Source organism: Hyla sarda, chromosome 7 (assembly GCF_029499605.1).
Source record: "Hyla sarda isolate aHylSar1 chromosome 7, aHylSar1.hap1, whole genome shotgun sequence".
In the NCBI taxonomy this organism is placed as follows: Eukaryota; Metazoa; Chordata; class Amphibia; order Anura; family Hylidae; genus Hyla; species Hyla sarda.
In genome coordinates this window covers 2,012,912-2,034,643 of record NC_079195.1, presented here as the reverse complement: position 1 = coordinate 2,034,643, position 21,732 = coordinate 2,012,912, and the positions used below count along the sequence as shown (strand labels likewise).

Sequence of the window (21,732 nt, the reverse complement as noted above, 5' to 3'; positions counted from 1 at the left end):
GGTTGTCTCCTCTGTATACATTGGGGTGGTCTCCTCTGTATACATTCGGGTGGTCTCCTCTGTATACATTGGGGTGGTCTCCTCTGTATACATTCGGGTGGTCTCCTCTGTATACATTCGGGTGGTCTCCTCTGTATACATTCGGGTGGTCTCCTCTGTATACATTCGGGTGGTCTCCTCTGTATACATTCGGGTGGTCTCCTCTGTATACATTCGGGTGGTCTCCTCTGTATATATATTGGGGGGTGGTCTCCTCTGTATATATATATTGGGGGGTGGTCTCCTCTGTATATATATATTGGGGGGTGGTCTCCTCTGTATATATATATTGGGGGGTGGTCTCCTCTGTATATATATATTGGGGGGTGGTCTCCTCTGTATATATATATATATATATATATATATATATTGGGGGGTGGTCTCCTCTGTATATATATATATATATATTGGGGGGTGGTCTCCTCTGTATATATATATATATTGGGGGGTGGTCTCCTCTGTATATATATATATATATATATATATTGGGGGGTGGTCTCCTCTGTATATATATATATTGGGGGGTGGTCTCCTCTGTATATATATATTGGGGGGTGGTCTCCTCTGTGTATATATATATATATTGGGGGGTGGTCTCCTCTGTATATATATATATATATATATATATATATATATATATATATTGGGGAGTGGTCTCCTCTGTGTATATATATATATATATATATATTGGGGGGTGGTCTCCTCTGTATATATATATATTGGGGGGTGGTCTCCTCTGTATATATATATTGGGGGGTGGTCTCCACTGTATATATATATTGGGGGGTGGTCTCCACTGTATATATATATTGGGGGGTGGTCTCCACTGTATATATATATTGGGGGGTGGTCTCCACTGTATATATATATATATTGGGGGGTGGTCTCCTCTGTATATATATATATATATATATTGGGGGGTGGTCTCCTCTGTATATATATATATATATATATTGGGGGGTGGTCTCCTCTGTATATATATATATATATATATATATATATATTGGGGGGTGGTCTCCTCTGTATATATATATATATATATATTGGGGGGTGGTCTCCTCTGTATATATATATATATATATTGGGGGGTGGTCTCCTCTGTATATATATATATATATTGGGGGGTGGTCTCCTCTGTATATATATATATATATATATTGGGGGGTGGTATCCTCTGTATATATATATATTGGGGGGTGGTCTCCTCTGTATATATATATTGGGGGGTGGTCTCCTCTGTGTATATATATATATATTGGGGGGTGGTCTCCTCTGTATATATATATTGGGGGGTGGTCTCCTCTGTGTATATATATATATATTGGGGAGTGGTCTCCTCTGTGTATATATATATATATATATATATATATTGGGGGGTGGTCTCCTCTGTATATATATATATATATTGGGGGGTGGTCTCCTCTGTATATATATATTGGGGGGTGGTCTCCACTGTATATATATATTGGGGGGTGGTCTCCACTGTATATATATATTGGGGGGTGGTCTCCACTGTATATATATATTGGGGGGTGGTCTCCACTGTATATATATATTGGGGGGTGGTCTCCACTGTATATATATATTGGGGGGTGGTCTCCACTGTATATATATATTGGGGGGTGGTCTCCACTGTATATATATATTGGGGGGTGGTCTCCTCTGTATATATATATTGGGGGGTGGTCTCCTCTGTATATATATATATTGGGGGGTGGTCTCCTCTGTGTATATATATATATATATATATATATATATATATTGGGGGGTGGTCTCCTCTGTGTGTGTGTGTATATATATATATATATATATATATATATATATATATATATATATATATATTGGGGGGTGGTCTCCTCTGTATATATATATATTGGGGGGTGGTCTCCTCTGTATATATATATTGGGGGGTGGTCTCCACTGTATATATATATTGGGGGGTGGTCTCCACTGTATATATATATATTGGGGGTGTTCTCCTCTGTATATATATATATTGGGGGGTGGTCTCCTCTGTGTATATATATATATATATATATATATTGGGGGGGTGGTCTCCTCTGTGTGTATATATATATATATATATATATATATATTGGGGAGTGGTCTCTTCTGTATGTATATATATTGGGGGGTGGTCTCCTCTGTATATATATATATTGGGGGGTGGTCTCCACTGTATATATATATTGGGGGGTGGTCTCCACTGTATATATATATTGGGGGGTGGTCTCCACTGTATATATATATTGGGGGGGTGGTCTCCTCTGTATATATATATTGGGGGGTGGTCTCCACTGTATATATATATTGGGGGGTGGTCTCCACTGTATATATATATTGGGGGGTGGTCTCCTCTGTATGTATATATATATATATATATATATATATATATATATATATATATATATTGGGGGGGGGTCTGTTCCTCTCTCTCACCTCTTCTTGTTCTCCTTCCAGACTCTCCCGGATTTCGGTCTCCCCTGTATATATATATTGGGGGGTGGTCTCCTCTGTATATATATATATATTGGGGGGGTGGTCTCCTCTGTATATGTATATATATATATATATATATATATATATATATATATATATATATTGGGGGTGGTCTCCTCTGTATATATATATTGGGGGGTGGTCTCCTCTGTATATATATATATATTGGGGGGTGGTCTCCTCTGTATATATATATTTAAATAATAATTCCTCTACATGTAATAAGTTCTTTACACTTTGCGAACATATGTATGCCCCTAAATGTGTACTTTTGTCTTAACCAACACTTTTGTATGTTATACTATGTATATTTTACTTTGTGGTTGTAAGGGGTTAATGTCTGACTCCAGGAGGTCGGTCATGTGAGCAATTACTTTTCCTTCCACCTGGGAGAACCATGTCATTTCCTCTATATATACCCAGACAAATGTGGTTTTATCTTATGTACGATTAAGGGTGCTAACGCATCTGAAACGCGTCACATTGACCCCTGTTATGGCTTTTTAAGCATTAAAGAATCCGTTTTGCACGAATCTTGGCGCTGGACATCCAGTTTCTTGTTTTTGCTATAACAGTGCTGCCTCGCACAGTCCGTGCGCCTGGGGCCCTGGAGGGTGAGCTGAGAATTCCATTACCTTTTCTGTTCTCATCAAGGCTTTATATCTCGTGCTCCCCTGGGGATTTATTCCCTGCCCCTACCTTCCGAGACAATGACCACCAGCACACCGGCTGAGAATATGAATACCAGCGCGTGTTTAAAGTCTGCTGAGGATCGGAAGGCTCGTGCTTTGAAAATCAACACCATGCTAAACAGTGCTAGCCAAGAAAAACAGGAGGTCGTGGACCTACGCATTCACATGTCTCAATTGGAAACCGCACTCATACAGGAGCTGAGACTCACATGGGACATATCGACATTGCAAAAATACTTTGACGATAAAATGATTCCACGTGGGCTCAGGATCAGGAAATTCCCTTCCACCATATATTGTGATGCCTTCAAAATTGAGTGGGAAGAGATTCTAACTGATTCATCATTACGTTTCATCAAACTCCTCATAAAATACGAGGAGAATGCTTTGAAAGACATTCAAATCAACATCACTACACTACAAAGTGCTGTTGCACAATTTGAAGACAACTCTGCATTTAAAGATCTAGATAAGAAAATCCAAGAAAATCTGGATAAATTGGAAGCCACGATCATGGACATAAAACAGTCCAAACTGTTAAGAGATATGCAGGACTATAAGACGAACAATGTCTACATCTGGCCTCAAACTGATACAAAATCCGGCACCCCCCGTTCAATTCTAAGAAAATTCAAACACCATCGTCGTAGCAGGAGTATGCAGAGAGTGAACTTCAGCTCCACAGAAATGGATTCGTCTGACTCCGCTCCAGAAACCATTGATTCTGCTCGTCCAGGCAACTCCATCACTAATGCCCCTCAAAATCCATCAGCATCTGTTAAATCTAAGCAGTCAAAAAACGACGGGGTGGCAGAAAACATCGCTCTGCCAAACAGAAGAAGGAACCCCCAGCGGAATCGCAAGAGGAACTAACAATCCCTGTATACAATTTATCTGCAAAGGTACTGTCTACACATCATATTACTTTATTATCGAGAGGACTATCATTTTCTCCTACCCGAACTTTTGATTTATTTTCTACCTTACTAGATGTGAATAGATTTGTGAGAGGGATTACTATACGCAAACATTTTTTTCAGATGGACAATTCCATGGACACTAATGAGATAGAATTTTTGGGCAATAACCAGGAAAGTCATGTAGTAGAGGGCCATGATGTTAACTCTATGCTTCCTCATAATGGTTTGGAAAGTGTTTTACGTTGTTCATTTGCAGAATTATGTGTTTCATCTGAATTACAACATATGCATGAACCCTCTTCCTCTATGCCGCAATCTATCCCTAAGTTTGCAACCAAAAATCCTCATTTCTATCCAGTCATGTCGCGCACACAGTCTCTTGATTTTTTTCAGGAGGCTGTTGAGCGTGACTTGACTATTCTATCTCAGTCCAGAACCACCACTAGTTCCAATCTTTCCTTTCAGGAACGTGCGGCCTTGAAGGACATATCTAATATGTCCGATTTGGTCGTACGGCAAGCCGACAAGGGGGGAGCAGTGGTGTTGCTGGATGCCGGTCTATATAAAAAATTAAACTTAGAATTACTGTCGGATGTTACTACCTACAGACGGTTATCCAGCAACCCCTGTTCCATTTTCAAGGAGCAACTCAGAGAACTTGTGGATCTTGGGGAGCAGAATGGATTTATATCTAAATCTGAAGCAGATTACATCAAAATTGAACATCCAGTTACAGCTATCTTCCATTCACTCCCCAAGATACACAAAAATTGTTTCCCCCCACCAGTCAGACCCATAGTTGCTGGGATAGGTTCCCTTAATGAGAACCTATCCGCCTGGCTAGATAATCTCCTTCAACCACTCGTTCCTACTATGCCTGGATACATCCAGGATACAAAACATCTTTTATCAGCAATAGAAAGTTTAGAGTGGTCTAAGGGACTAACGTGGATTACAGCCGATGTAACTTCACTTTATTCTGTAATTCCCCACAGTCAGGCAAAAACTGCTATGAGTTGGTTTCTGACCACATATTCTGAATACCCCGCTGGTCTGCAGGAATATATGATCATCGTTTTGGATTATTTACTTACTCACAATTTTTTTATGTTTGATGATCAGTTCTTCCTGCAGACCACCGGGGCCCCGATGGGCGCACGTTTTTCCCCATCTATAGCTAATATATACATGGCCTATTGGGAAAGTTTGTATTTATATTCATCTACTAATATATTCAAGTCCCATATACATTGGTATGGCAGGTATATTGATGATTTGCTATTTATATGGAGGGGGGATGCCAAAGATTTGGATTGTTTCAAAGATTTTTTGAACTCCAACATGCTGAATTTATGCTTTACAGTTAATCATTGCATTTTTAACGTGTCTTTTTTGGATGTGACTATGAGGGGTGACACGGATTCTCAAAAAATTATATCTACTACTTATCGCAAAGAAACTGCGGTTAATTCCATCTTACATGCTCGTTCGTGTCACCCCCCACATGTCATCCATAACCTTCCTATTGGAGAAGCTATCAGAACCAGACGGAATTGCACTAGGGATATGGATTTTTCTGTTGAAATGAATGCGTTATCCAAACGCCTTCGCAACAGAGGATATCCACAGTGGTCACTGGATCGTGCAGACAACATTGCCCGATCCAGGAGCCGAGACCGTCTACTCAAAAGCCAACACCCGAGAATTACAAACAGTACTTTTAAACCCATGGTCTTTTCTACACAATATAGTCTCCAATTTCCCCAGATTTGCAGTATTATAAAAAAATACTTACCATTAATTTCATCTGATCCTCAACTTTCAGATACCATGCATGCAGGTCTTCGGTGTGTGGCTAAACGTGCTCCAACACTTGGTCAGTCTATTTCGCCCTCACTTTTTTCTTCCCACACTACTATTTCACCTACCTGGTTGAAAACTGTAGGCATTTACAGATGCGGACATACACGCTGCATCTGCTGCAATATCCTGTCTCCCACGTCTGTGGTCACGTCATACGCGACAGGAGCGACATATAACATTAGACAATACATCAACTGTAATACAAAATATGTCGTGTATCTCCTGTCGTGTGTGACGTGCAAGGTACAGTACGTGGGGTGCACCACCAATAGTCTTAAAACCCGTATTAGGAAACATTTATCAGATATACCTCACTTTAATTCCAGAAATGTTTCATCTGTATCACTACATTGTGCCCAACACCATCACGGGGATTTTTCCTCTATTAAGTTATCTGCTATTGAAAAAGTTTTTTTGCCCAAACGCGGTGGTAACTATAGACAGAAATTGTTGAACCGCGAGGTATACTGGATCATCAAATTGGGAACCAGGGCGCCTCAGGGCTTAAACAAAAGACAAGATGTTATTTTGTACTATTAAATATTTAAATTAGTATTACATACTATTTTTACATTTCCCTCGTTTTTTCCAAATTTCAGTGTTATGGCATCCTGTATTTTTTCTGCCCTCTCTTTTTTTGCCCTCATGTTTTTGGAAGCAGCAAATGTCATATTTGTATCCATATATTCATATGTGGCTCTGCTGTCTATCTGAGCTCTTTTTTGCTATATAATTTAATATATAAAAAAACTTTTTTTTTTTTTTTTATATTTACTATAGATACATTTTATTTATGTAGCAGCATGTTGGAGTCCAGAAATCGGGTTTAAACATTAGCGGGACATGCATCTGGGTTTGTTTTTGTATTATTCAGAATATAAAATGTACTTCTTCTATATATAAATTTTGTCAATTTCTGTTCGAATACATTTGTACAACCATGCATGTCTTTCCTCAATCTCCTCTTTGAAGTAATTGTGACCTATTCACACAGGTTTCCCTGACATGTGTGCGTTTTTTACACACCCTAGGTACATACATATGAATGCGTATTTGAAAATTTAAATAATAATTCCTCTACATGTAATAAGTTCTTTACACTTTGCGAACATATGTATGCCCCTAAATGTGTACTTTTGTCTTAACCAACACTTTTGTATGTTATACTATGTATATTTTACTTTGTGGTTGTAAGGGGTTAATGTCTGACTCCAGGAGGTCGGTCATGTGAGCAATTACTTTTCCTTCCACCTGGGAGAACCATGTCATTTCCTCTATATATACCCAGACAAATGTGGTTTTATCTTATGTACGATTAAGGGTGCTAACGCATCTGAAACGCGTCACATTGACCCCTGTTATGGCTTTTTAAGCATTAAAGAATCCGTTTTGCACGAATCTTGGCGCTGGACATCCAGTTTCTTGTTTTTGCTATAACAGTGCTGCCTCGCACAGTCCGTGCGCCTGGGGCCCTGGAGGGTGAGCTGAGAATTCCATTACCTTTTCTGTCCTCTGTATATATATATTGGGGGGTGGTCTCCTCTGTATATATATATTGGGGGGTGGTCTCCTCTGTATATATATATGTTGGGGGGTGGTCTCCTCTGTATATATATATATTGGGGGGTGGTCTCCTCTGTATATATATATATTGGGGGGTGGTCTCCTCTGTATATATATATTGGGGGGTGGTCTCCTCTGTATATATATATATATATTGGGGGGTGGTCTCCTCTGTATATATATATATATTGGGGGGGGTCTCCTCTGTATATATATATTGGGGGGTGGTCTCCTCTGTATATATATATATTGGGGGGGGGTCTCCTCTGTATATATATATATATTGGGGGGGGTCTCCTCTGTATATATATATATATTGGGGGGTGGTCTCCTCTGTATATATATATATATTGGGGGGTGGTCTCCTCTGTATATATATATATATTGGGGGGGGGGGTCTCCTCTGTATATATATATATATTGGGGGGGGGGGGTCTCCTCTGTATATATATATATATTGGGGGGGGGGTCTCCTCTGTATATATATATATATTGGGGGGTGGGGGTCTCCTCTGTATATATATATATATTGGGTGGGGGTCTCCTCTGTATATATATATATATTGGGGGGTGGTCTCCTCTGTATATATATATATATTGGGGGGTGGTCTCCTCTGTATATATATATATTGGGGGGTGGTCTCCTCTGTATATATATATTGGGGGGTGGTCTCCTCTGTATATATATATTGGGGGGTGGTCTCCTCTATATATATATATATTGGGGGGTGGTCTCCTCTGTATATATATATATTGGGGGGTGGTCTCCTCTGTATATATATTGGGGGGTGGTCTCCTCTGTATATATATATATATTGGGGGGTGGTCTCCTCTGTATATATATATATTGGGGGGTGGTCTCCTCTGTATATATATATTGGGGGGTGGTCTCCTCTGTATATATATATATATTGGGGGGTGGTCTCCTCTGTATATATATATATTGGGGGGGGGTCTCCTCTGTATATATATATTGGGGGGGGGTCTCCTCTGTATATATATATATTGGGGGGGGGTCTCCTCTGTATATATATATATTGGGGGGTGGTCTCCTCTGTATATATATATTGGGGGGTGGTCTCCTCTGTATATATATATTGGGGGGTGGTCTCCTCTGTATATATATATATTGGGGGGTGGTCTCCTCTGTATATATATATATTGGGGGGTGGTCTCCTCTGTATATATATATATTGGGGGGTGGTCTCCTCTGTATATATATATATATTGGGGGGTGGTCTCCTCTGTATATATATATATTGGGGGGTGGTCTCCTCTGTATATATATATTGGGGGGGGTCTCCTCTGTATATATATATATTGGGGGGTGGTCTCCTCTGTATATATATATTGGGGGGTGGTCTCCTCTGTATATATTGGGGGGTGGTCTCCTCTGTATATATATATTGGGGGGTGGTCTCCTCTGTATATATATATTGGGGGGTGGTCTCCTCTGTATATATATATATTGGGGGGTGGTCTCCTCTGTATATATATATATTGGGGGGTGGTCTCCTCTGTATATATATATATTGGGGGGTGGTCTCCTCTGTATATATATATATTGGGGGGTGGTCTCCTCTGTATATATATATATATTGGGGGGGGTCTCCTCTGTATATATATATATTGGGGGGTGGTCTCCTCTGTGTATATATATATATATTGGGGGGGGTCTCCTCTGTGTATATATATATTGGGGGGGGTCTCCTCTGTGTATATATATATTGGGGGGTGGTCTCCTCTGTATATATATATATTGGGGGGTGGTCTCCTCTGTATATATATATTGGGGGGGGTCTCCTCTGTATATATATATATTGGGGGGTGGTCTCCTCTGTGTATATATATATATATTGGGGGGGGGGGGGGGTCTGTTCCTCTCTCTCACCTCTTCTTGTTCTCCTTCCAGACTCTCCCGGATTTCGGTCTCCCCTGTGGGATCTCCGGGGCCTCCCTTTTCCTCCGCTCCTGGGGTCCCGCACTCTTCTCCGCCCGCACAGGGCCCCGCACCTCCGCCTTCTCCTCTCTCTCCGGTGCCCGGGTCTCCTCTATGTTCTCCGGTGCCCGGGTCTCCTCTATGTTCTCCGGTGCCCGGGTCTCCTCTCTCTCCGGTGCCCGGGTCTCCTCTCTCTCCGGTGCCCGGGTCTCCTCTCTCTCCGGTGCCCGGGTCTCCTCTATCTTCTCCGGTGCCCGGGTCTCCTCTATCTTCTCCGGTGCCCGGGTCTCCTCTCTGTTCTCCGGTGCCCGGGTCTCCTCTCTGTTCTCCTCCGGTCTCCCGGTCCCCCGGCGGCTCCTCGTCTCCATGCTGACAGTCTCCCCAGCGGCCTCTGCATTGCCGTGGAATGAGATTTGCCATAGAATGAGATGGTCCGCCTCCATCACATCCTATTGGCTCTCTCTTGTCACGTGACATATTTAAACGTCACGCATCGATGCGCACAGCAGTCTCAGTGTGGCTATCACAGGGAGAGGATCTCCACACCCTGTGATAGGTGAAGCTGTACGGAGCTCTCATGGCCTCTGTGGCCCGACAGAAGTTCACACATGTACGCAGCTCATACGGCTGCCTCATATACATTTACAGTATTATGACATGTACTGTTCATCCACAGCGTTATCGGGTGGCGCTGTCATCACTCAGCCTCCCCGCGAGCGCCCCACGCCCGCACCTCTACTCCCCGTCCCCCGCAGCTCTACTCCCCATGCCCGATGGCGCTGTCATCACTCAGCCTCCCCGCGAGCGCCCCACGCCCGCAGCTCTACTCCCCGTCCCCCGCAGCTCTACTCCCCATGCCCGATGGCGCTGTCATCACTCAGCCTCCCCGCGAGCGCCCCACGCCCGCACCTCTACTCCCCGTCCCCCGCAGCTCTACTCCCCATGCCCGATAGCGCTGTCATCACTCAGCCTCCCCGCGAGCGCCCCACGCCCGCACCTCTACTCCCCGTCCCCCATTAAAACGCTCAGGGAGCGATCCACAGCGCTATCGGGATCTCTATGCCCGATGGCGCTGTCATCACTCAGCCTCCCCGCGAGCGCCCCACGCCCGCAGCTCTACTCCCCGTCCCCCGTTAACGCTCAGGGAGCGGGGAACAGAAAGTAGAGCATCGGGCGCAGGTAAAGTAGTACTGCGCATGCGCAGCACTACGCAAATAGCGTAGGGCTAAAGTTGGTACTGCGCAGGCGCAGCACTACGCAAATAGCGTAGGGGTAAAGTTAGTATTGCGCATGCTCAGTTGTCCTTCCATACGCAATTTGCGTAGGGAGGCCAGCTGCCCATGCGCAGTCTGCATCTTCCATATAACCTGGAGAAGCTGTAGCGTGGTGAGTGACCTGCCCGAGCGTATGACGCTGGGTTCATGTATGTAATATTTTGTTAGTGAATCGGGCTGGTACATATTTTGGGGTGGCTGCATCTTTAATTGCCACAGTTGTCCGAATACAGTCAACCCAAAAATCATAGGAGGGAGGGTCATAGACTTGCTTGAATCGGTGTGGAGGTAATAGGTGTGTGGGTCACCTGCTAGGCCTCTACCTAGCAGGTGACCCACACACCTATTACCTCCACACCGATTCAAGCAAGTCTATGACCCTCCCTCCTATGATTTTTGGGTTGACTGTATTCGGACAGCTGTGGCAATTAAAGATGCAGCCACGGTATAGGAATGCTGTGAGTTGTAGTTCTGCAACATTTGCCTCTTCAGATGTTGCAGAACTACAACTCACTGCCTATTCCTGGACAGTCTGGGCATGCTGGGATTTGTAGTTTAGAAACATCTTAAGGGCTACAGTTTGAAAAGTACAACTCCCAAGAAGCCGAGACAGCCAAAGCACATGTTGAGAGTTTTAGTTGTCTGCCTCCAGCTGTTGCATAACTAACTACAATTCCCAGCATTCACTGATACACCCTACATGTTGGGAGTTTTAGTTTTGCAACAGCTGGATGTTTGACCCCCTCCCCCCCAATGTGAATGTACAGGGTACACTCACATGGGCAGGGGCTTACATTGAGTTTCGCTCTGAAAGTTGGAGATGCAGCAAGTTTTTAGCTTCAGCTCAAACTCTCAGCGGGCAACTACTGTGACCCCCCCCCCCCCCGCCCCGCCCCGCCCCGCCCCTGTGACTGTACCCTAAAAACACTACACTACACTAATGTAAAAAGTACAAAACACTATATATACACATACCCCCACACAGCCCCATCCCCAATAAAAACTGAAAATGTCTGGAATGGCACTGTTTCAAAAATGGAGCCTCCAGCTGTTGCAAAACAACAACTCCCAGTATTTGGGAGTTTTGCAACAGCTGGAGGCACCCTGTTTTGGAATCACTGGCGTAAAATACCCCTATGTCCACCCCTATGCAATCCCTAATTTAGATCTCATGCTCATGGAGCTCTTATTTGGAGCCCTGTCGTATTTGAAGGCAACAGTTTAGGGCCACATATGGGGTATCGCCATATTTGGGAGAATTTGCCTAACATATTTTGGTGGGGCATTTTCTCCATTTACCCCTTAAGAAAAGAAAGCTGTGTTCTATAGCAGCATGTTAGTGTATAAAAAAAAAAAGTAATAATTTTCACTCACATGCTGGTGTTGCCCCATACATTTAATTTTCACAAGCATTGAAAGACAAAAAAGCCCCCCAAAATTTGTAATGCAATTTCTTCTGAGTACAGAGATACCCCATATGTGGACGCAAAGTGCTCTGCGGACGCACTACAAGGCTCAGAAGGGAGAGCACACCATTTACATTTGAGGGCCAAATTGGTGATTGATTTGCACAGGGGTGGCTGAATTATCAGTGGTTCTGACATAAGCGCTAAACAATAAATACCCACATGTGATCCCATTTTGGAAACTACACCCCTCACTGAACGTAACAAGGGGTATAGAGAAATTTAAAACCACAAAGGTGTTTGACGGATTTTTTGAACAGTATTTATTGAAAATGAAAATTTTTATTATTAATTTGCACAGCCCACTGTTCGAAAAATCTGTCAAATGCCATTGTGGTGTGAATTCTCACTGCACCCCTTATAAAATTCCATGAAGAGTGTAGTTTCCAAAATGGGGTCATATGTGAGGGTGTCAACTGTTCTGGCCCCACGGGGGGCTTTGTAAATGCATATGGCCAAATTCACTTTCCAAAAGCTCAATGGCAATCCCTCTTTTATGAGCATTGTAGTTCGCCCGTAGTGCACTTGACGTCCACTTATTGGGTATTTCCTTACTCAGAAGTGATGGGGTAACACATTTTTGGGGGTATTTTCCACTATTACTCCTTGTAAAAATGTAACATTTTGTTTAGGGCTGTATCATAGGGCCCACGGGCAAAAGATTATGACGGGGCCCCTGTGTCACCAACCTTATGTAAGTCACACCTATACAGATGCTCCACCCACATATAATAAAGAAAATATAGGAAAAACCATTAAATCTCAAGGAAACAGCCCATTTTGGTCTTAAGGACTCAGACAATTTTTGTTGTTCCAGTTTTTGTGCATCATTTCATACTTAATTTTATTTGCTGTAATTTGGCATGAATGCTGGATGCTGCAGTTAGTTACTAACTTACTACAAATCCAAACATGCCCTGATTTAGCATATGGTTCTTCAGCTGCCCCAAACCAAAACTTCAACTCCCATCATGTTTCAACATAATCTAAATTGAACTACTATATAGTGCAAGATGTTTGGAGTTGTAGTTTTGGTCAGCTAAAGTATAAGCCCATATACGGTATATGCGGTATAAGGGCATGCTAGGCGTTGTAGCTAGTAACTTCAACTGTAAGCATTCCTTGATCTAGCCTATAGCTCTGACTCAGGGCAAAAACGATTACAGCAAGCATGTAGCACTATAACCCCACTATAACCCTTATTATACTATTATTTAGTGCAACATGCTTAAAGTTGTTGTTTTGGTTAAGCTGCAGAACCATAGTCTGATTCAGGGCATGCTGGTCCTTAATATTTCTAACAACCAGCATGCCCCCCTCCCCAAGTCATTTTCAAGCCTGTTGTGATTGATGGATGCAATAATCAAAAGTACCATTTTGAAATTAAACACACGGGGCTAAAGTAGTTGTTAATATGTTAGAGTACAGCTCACAGTATCACCTAATTAGTGGTAAGGATATGCTAGGAGTTGTGGTTTTACCCATCATCACTGCAGAATTTACATGTGACTACAGCACTGATGGGACATAGTGAGGAGAATACACCATTATAAGTGACTACAGCTCTGATAGGACATCGTGAGGAGAATTCACAATGATATAAGTGACTACAGCTCTGATGGGACATAGTGAGGAGAATACACCATGATAAGTGACTACAGCTCTGATGGGACATAGTGAGGAGAATACACCATGATAAGTGACTACAGCTCTGATAGGACATCGTGAGGAGAATTCACTATGATATAAGTGACTCACAATTCTTCATGTGTTCTCTATAGTCTAAGAGGGTACATACAACTGTGACTTGTTCAAGGTAAATCTTCTCTGTGTAGAACTTGATGGCCAGATGGCTCCTCACTTTGTTGGCGGATGCTGACCCTCTATATGAAAAATTAAAGGTGTATTTCAGGCAAATTCCCATACAGTTAATATGGAGATTAGCTCCTTCCATGTACAGCTCTGAGACATGACATCATCATAGAGCAGTTAGAAAGAAAAGAACAACTCAACTTCAGCAGCTAATAACTATTGGAAGGATTTTGAATGTTTTATATAAATAATTTACTGATATGTTTAACTTTCTGTATCCAGTTGATTTATAAGAATAAATGTTATTGCCTGGAATACCCCTTTAATATAATGCTGCCAGACGCTGTATCTTCTGAATTCACTTTCACACACTGTATCATATTAGATATAATCTTCCCTAGGCACAATGTATGTAACTATTCTTATCAAGAAAATAATTTTTACTTTCATATTTTTAGGATTTGATTTCATCTATATCAGTGCTTTGTATTTTAGATATTTCAAGTCGGTGAGTAAAATCTCTATTGTTTTGACATGTTCCTATGTTTATTAACATACATAACATTGTAGGGTTAAGTATTTGGATACATTACACTATGTTTTTTTATTTTAATATTGTTATGAAAAAATTAATATTTTTTTTTATATTTGTATGATAATTATTTAGGTAGAGCTGATGTTTAAAATTGCATTCCCAGAGTTATGGATGGCTTTCAAAGATTGAAATATGAATAGCATAAAATGTGCATTTCAATATTATAGACATGGAGGAGACATATGAACATATCTACAAATTCCTCACCACTGGTGAAACACCATCCGGATTCAACACTGCACAGAAATTCAACTTTAAACGGTCCTGTGCCAGATTTTCTCTTAAGGGTGACTATCTAAAACCGTTAATATATCACTTGTTTTTCAAAATGGCTTTAAATAAATAGATTTTTCATTAATGTATGTTTTATTCCAGATGGCGAGGTCTACTTTGGGACAAAAAAGCTTGTGAAATCAAAGGAGGAAGCCTTCGCCTTATTCAAAGAGGTACATGCATTACCCATAGGTGGTCATTCAGGTATTAAAAAAACTTGTTCTACTCTCTCTAACAGGTGGTATTGGAAGAGAATGACAATAGATGTCACAAACTGGGTATGTATTAATGATTTACATATTTTTTACAGAATTAAATGTGTATTGGTAGTAATATAATTTTTTCCCACAGATTATGGAATGCGAGAAGTGCCAAAAGGTTGGAAGGCCCCTCATTTCAACGCAACCGTTACAGTGCATTAAGGTAAACTTATCATACACCTAAACCCAATGTGCATATCTAACTTATATGCACATAGTTAATCCATGTGTGCTATGAACAGTACTGTACACAGTATTCCATGTGTGGTCTGACCAGTACTGTACACAGTATTCCATGTGTGGTCTGACCAGTACTGTACACAGTATTCCATGTGTGGTCTGACCAGTACTGTACACAGTATTCCATGTGTGGTCTGACTAGTGATTTGTACAGCGGTAGAATTATTTCCTTGTCGTGGGCATCTATGCCCCTATTGATGCCCCCCATGATTTTATTTGCCTTGGCAGCAGCTGCCTGACACTGGTCACTACAGCTAAATTTACTGTTAACTAAGACTCCTAAGTCCTTTTCCATGTCAGTCGTTCCAATTGTTCTCCCATTTAGTACATAATACCAGCCTGGATTTTTTATCCCCATTTTTGCATAACCTTACATGTATCTGTGTTGAACCTCATCTGCCACGTCCCAGACCAAACCTCCAACCGATCCAGATCCATTTGTAACAGTTCACTGTCCTCTATTGTGTTAACCATTTTACTGAATTTAGTTTCATCTTCAAAGATTGCAACTTTAATATTCAACACCTCTACAAGGTCATTAATTAATATATTAAATAGAATACGACCGAAGACTTACTCCTAATGTACCCCACTGGTAACAGTCACCCAATAAGTACCATTATTAACCACCCTCTGTTTACCAACCTACGTACACACATTCTCCCCCAGCCCATTCCTTCTCATTCTATGTACTCACCTATAATGTTGCAACGTATCTAATGCTTTGTATAAATCCAGATGCATAAAATTCATAGCAGTAACATAAATTATATATCACATACTGTAATACAATATAGTTGTATGATGTTGCGCACTCCGCTTTTCAAAGCTATTTTTAAGTGTGCTTTTAGAAGATAAGTTAAGAATGCCTCTTTAGTCTTGGCAATACCAGCGTTTTCATGTGTATTTTTTAAGGTGTGTGTGTGTGTGTTTTTGTGCAGTATGGTAGGAAATGATTATTTACGTAGACTTTATTAAAATATTTTACTAATTATTTTTTCAAATCACATTAGGTGTCTGCAGTCTGGGAACTTGTTGGCATCGACTTGATAGGACCTTTAACCAAAACGGTGGAAGGCTATCAGTACATTTTCACAGCAACTGATTATTTTTCGAAATGGGTTGAAGCCTATCCTATGAAGACAAAATCTGCTCCAGAGGTGGCAGGGCACATCTGTTCCCTGATCTATCGCCATGGTTGCCCCAAGAGGTTTCTTTCGGACCAGGGTAGAGAGTTTGTCAACCAAGTAAGTATTCTAAAAGTACAAATATGAAAAAAAAAAATGTAAATAAAAATGTTATCTGTACCAATTTTTTTTTTTTTTTTTTATAATAGCTCAACAATGGGATCTGCTCTATCCTGGGAGTAGAACGAAGTGTTACTGCTGCCTACCACCCTCAGACTAACGGACTTGATGAAAAAACCAATCAAAACATCAAGAGGTAAGTTTTTTCCTGTGTTTTTATAAACTTAATGTCTAGTTTGATACTCTAAAAAAATGTGTTTGTTTTTATTACAGGGCACTTGCGAAGCTTGTTAATGACAGGCAGAATAACTGGGACTTCTATCTCCGTGCAACATTATTCGCCTTGCGATCAAAGATGCAGTTAACAACGAAGTACTCTCCGTTTCTACTTATGTACGGGAGGGAAGCAATTTTTCCGTCTGAGGTTCCACTTGATCTTCCAGTGAGTATCTGATAAATTAAAGAAAAATATTACCTATTGCCCATAGTCTGTGTAATAATTTAGTCCTTCTTCCACATCTTACATTTTCATTAATACAATGCCAGGTTTACATTATTATTATTTTTTTATTCATTGTGCTATATTTTTTTGTTCAGCTTTCGAACATCATTCTTCACACTGAGGACAGCTGTGATACATTTGTGGAAGAAAAGAAAGCTGGCCAAGTGTTGCTGCACAAAGCCACTAAGGCCAATATAGAGAAGGCCCAAACAAAGCAAAAGGAGGCTCACGCTAAGAAAGTGCTAAAAAAGTATAAAAATGTAACTTACAATGTTGGTGATGAGGTTAGTAAAAAATAATAATTTTTATGTTTAAGTAAAATATAAGAGGAACACACCAACATTCCAACCTGTGTTAAATTGTAAACAATGTCAGTATGCCCTAATTATATATCTAACACAGATTTTCCATACTACTTTAACAGGTCCTTCTCTATAACATGAGAAAGCGTGGCAGAAAAGGAGGAAGGATGGAGCCAGACTTCACGGGGCCTTATACCATCCAGGAGGTGATTGGAAAAATTGTAAAGTTAGCGACTTCAGATGGGAAGACTTTAAAAACAAAAATAAGCTTGGACCACATTAAACCATTCCGAAGGAGCTTCAAAACTTCAGCCCTCGTGGTCAAAAAAGAAGAAAAGTCCCCTGAGAAGATCAAGGACAGTCCACCCTGCCCTGAGAAGATCGAGGACAGTCCACCCTGCCCTGAGAAGATCGAGGACAGTCCACCCTGGCCTGAGAAGATCGAGGACAGTCCACCCTGGCCTGAGAAGATCGAGGACAGTCCACCCTTGCCTGAGAAGATTGAGGACAGTCCACCCTGCCCAAAACATCGTGTCTCTATTATCAATTTCATTAACGATACTATGGAGGTACAATATATTCATTTTTGTGACTAATTAGGTTCTCTCTCTCTCTCTGTCTCTGTCTTTGACTCTCTCCCCCTCTCTCTCTCTCCCCCCTCTCCCTTATGTCTCTCTGTCGCTGTGTATATATATATATATATATATATATATATATATATATATATATATATATATATATATATATATATATATATATATATATATATATATATATATACCGTATATACTCGAGTATAAGCCGACCCGAGTATAAGCCGAGACCCCTAATTTCAACCCAAAATCCCAGGAAAAGTTATTGACTCGAGTATAAGCCTAGGGTGGGAAATACCTCATCCCCCCCTGTCATCATCCAGACCCGTCATTAACATCCTCATCATCATCCCCTTGTCATCATCCCACACATCCCCCCTTCATCATCCCCTTATCATCCCACACATCCCCCCTTCATCATCCCCTTGTCATCATCCCACACATCCCCCCTTCATCATCCCCTTGTCATCATCCCACACATCCCCCCTTCATCATCCCCTTATCATCCCGCACATCCCCCCTTCATCATCCCCTTATCATCCCGCACATCCCCCCTTCATCATCCCCTTGTCATCATCCCACACATCCCCCCTTCATCATCCCCTTATCATCCCACACATCCCCCCTTCATCATCCCCTTGTAATCATCCCACACCCCCCCCCCTTCATCATCCCCACCCCCCTTCATCATCCCCACACCCCCCTTCATCATCCTCTTCTCATCATTCGCCCTCAGTGGTCTTCAACCTGCGGACCTCCAGAGGTTTCAAAACTACAACTCCCAGCAAGCCCGGGCAGCCATCGGCTGTCCGGGCTTGCTGGGAGTTGTAGTTTTGAAACCTCCGGAGGTCCGCAGGTTGAAGACCACTGCGGCCTTCAACATCACCCAGCCCCCCTCTCACCCCCTTTAGTTCTGAGTACTCACCTCCGCTCGGCGCTGGTCCGGTCCTGCAGGGCTGTCCGGTGAGGAGGTGGTCCGGTGAGGAGGTGGTCCGGGCTGCTATCTTCACCAGGGGCGCCTCTTCTCCGCGCTTCCGGCCCGGAATAGACAATAGCCTTGACAATGACGCAGAAGTACGTTGGCAATGAACGCACCTCTGCGTCGTTGTCACGGCAACGTGACTATTCTGAGGCCGGGCCCGAAGCGCTTAGAAGAGGCGCCCCCGGTGAAGATAGCAGCCCGGAACCACTATCCCACCGGACCACCTCCTCACCGGACAGTCCTGCAGGACCGGACCAGCGCCGAGCGGAGGTGAGTACTCAGAACTAAAGGGGGTGAGAGGGGGCTGGATGATGTTGAAGGCCGCAGTGGTCTTCAACCTGCGGACCTCCGGAGGTTTCAAAACTACAACTCCCAGCAAGCCCGGACAGCCGATGGCTGCCCGGGCTTGCTGGGAGTTGTAGTTTTGAAACCTCTGGAGGTCCGCAGGTTGAAGACCACTGCGGGTGGGGGAGTTCACTCGAGTATAAGCCGAGGGGGGTGTTTTCAGCACGAAAAATCGTGCTGAAAAACTTGGCTTATACTCGAGTATATACGGTATATATAAAACAATAATATTTTTTTAAATAATTTACAAATTTTTGTTTAATTAATAGAATACAGTTTATTTTAGCAGAAAGTAAGATTTAGTCTTCACAATGTCAATCAGACACTGAAAATAAATTTTTTGAAAAAAAAAAAGTTACAACTTTTATAAAGTTACATATTAAGTGAACTGTTTTAATTTTTGATTTTCAATTATGTTGTAACTTAAAGGTGTATTCAGCTTTGAATTCCAAACAAAGCATGGAAGAAAGAGGTAGCGATTAGTCGGTATTTAAGGTTACAAGTTTGACCATGTTGGTCATTTGTTTAGCCATGCCCTGTTGGCTGGCTATTTAGACGTTGCCACTGCTTGGCAGAAATTATTATTATTTTTTTAATCCAACATTTATTTTGCAAGTTGGGTCATTTGTTTTGCCGTGCCCTGTTGGCTGGCCATTAAGTTAGACGTTGCCACCGTTTGGCATAATGCTCTATTTTATCTTATTTTTTCAGTTGTTTTGTCTGTCTACAGTGTAACTCCAACAATGATGTTGTAGTAGGTTATCTGATGTAACATAGTATATAATGTAACCAAAAAATTTACATAGAATTCACTATCGGACTTCAAAATAAATCTTACAAACTGATCTTTCCAATCCCTTGTCACATCTCGTTACATCCTCAGTTAGCTTCAATCTCAAGTTATCCTGCCACTACACCATCATTGAAAGGAACCTGTCATTTTTTCTATCAGAAAGGAGCCTGTATTAGGTTGAGTTCAGAAAGGTACAATAACATACATGGATTTTAACATTGTTTATTTTTCTCTACCACCCCCCACCCCCCTCCCCACCATTAAAAAATAACTAATAAAAAGTTAAAACGCTGTGGAATTCAGAAGATCAGGACTCCGAGGAAGCAGTGGTGGGGCCATACAAACTGTATGTGTCGTCTTTTAAAACTCTGCATGGGACAGAGTGGCTTTCTGATGAGGTAAGGGATTACGACTAATTAATAGAAATGAGTTAAATATATTTAATAGTAATATTTTAATAAATATTTTATTTTACAGGTCATTGATGCATACATATGGCATGTAATTTCACATTATCAAGTAAGTGTAACGTGCTTGTATGTTTAATTTATATGTTCATTGCACTATAATGAAGTATTCTCACTTTAATTCGTTTCAAACAGCTACCGGTTCACCAGATATGCGCCTGTGCTGCTACATCCTTATTTATGGGTGAAATTGCAAGACTTGGAAAGGTTAGTTGTCTGTTCTGTCCTAATTTAATATATTTCAATGACAAACAAATGTCCTTTATGGTTAAAGAAATGCCTAAGTTGTTATATATATACTTTTTTTTTTTTTTTTAACAGATGCCATTTCCAGAAGAGGATATGTGGATTTGCCCATTTAACCACAAGAGTCATTGGATTTTGATGGTAGATAATTTTTTTCAATATTTAATATATGTAATAAAATGGCAACATATTGTTATTATACAAACTGATACTGATGCAGCACCCATAATTTGGCTGCATCTTAAAGTATAACAATCAGATGCTATGGTCTATCTTAAAGGGTTATTACAGGCAAAACCTTTTTTTTTAGATATCAACTGGCTCCAGAATTTAAATTTTGTTACTTTAATATTTCAGATCGTAAGGAAGTCACAAAAGGAGCTCCTACTGATGGATCCACTCGGCAATGAAGATTACTATGCGTCCATCCTTAAACCAAACTGGAGGTAAAATAAAAAAAAATTAAAAAATGTAATATATATAGAGTGAGATATATAATATCTATCAGTTTCTACTATATATTTTATTCATTTTTTTATTAATATTATATATTTTATTTTTAAATAATAAAAAAAAATATTTTTCATATATATAATATATTCTTTTTTTTTTTTTTTTTTTTTAAGTGTATTCTTGGGTAAGTATGCCAAGCAGGAAGAGGAAAACCAGTGGGAAATTAAGAAGATGAAGCACAAGAAGCAGAAGGATTCTAGTAGCTGTGGCGTTTTGATATTGATGGTAGAAAACCTTATAATTTTTTTGATTTTATTTTTATTTTTTTTTTACGTTTCATAGTAGCATTTACAAATTTTTTTTCTTT

At 41.0% G+C, this 21,732-nt stretch overlaps 1 protein-coding gene across 3 annotated transcripts in view; it reads right to left on the bottom strand.

Annotated features, from left to right (window-relative positions):
• The window catches only part of CCDC86 (coiled-coil domain containing 86), a 39,177-nt gene that overhangs the window by 12,055 nt on the left and 5,390 nt on the right, over positions 1 to 21,732 (bottom strand). The window contains exons 2-3 of one of the 3 annotated variants that reach the window (XM_056531087.1): positions 9,837 to 9,904; positions 9,468 to 9,755 (exon numbers count right to left, since the gene is read on the bottom strand). In XM_056531087.1, coding sequence (XP_056387062.1) covers positions 9,468 to 9,755; positions 9,837 to 9,883 — 335 coding nt within the window. In that variant the 5' untranslated portion in view covers positions 9,884 to 9,904. Of the gene's footprint in view, positions 1 to 9,467; positions 9,905 to 21,732 lie in introns of all 3 variants that reach the window. The other 2 variants (XM_056531088.1, XM_056531086.1) reach the window with 2 other exon arrangements.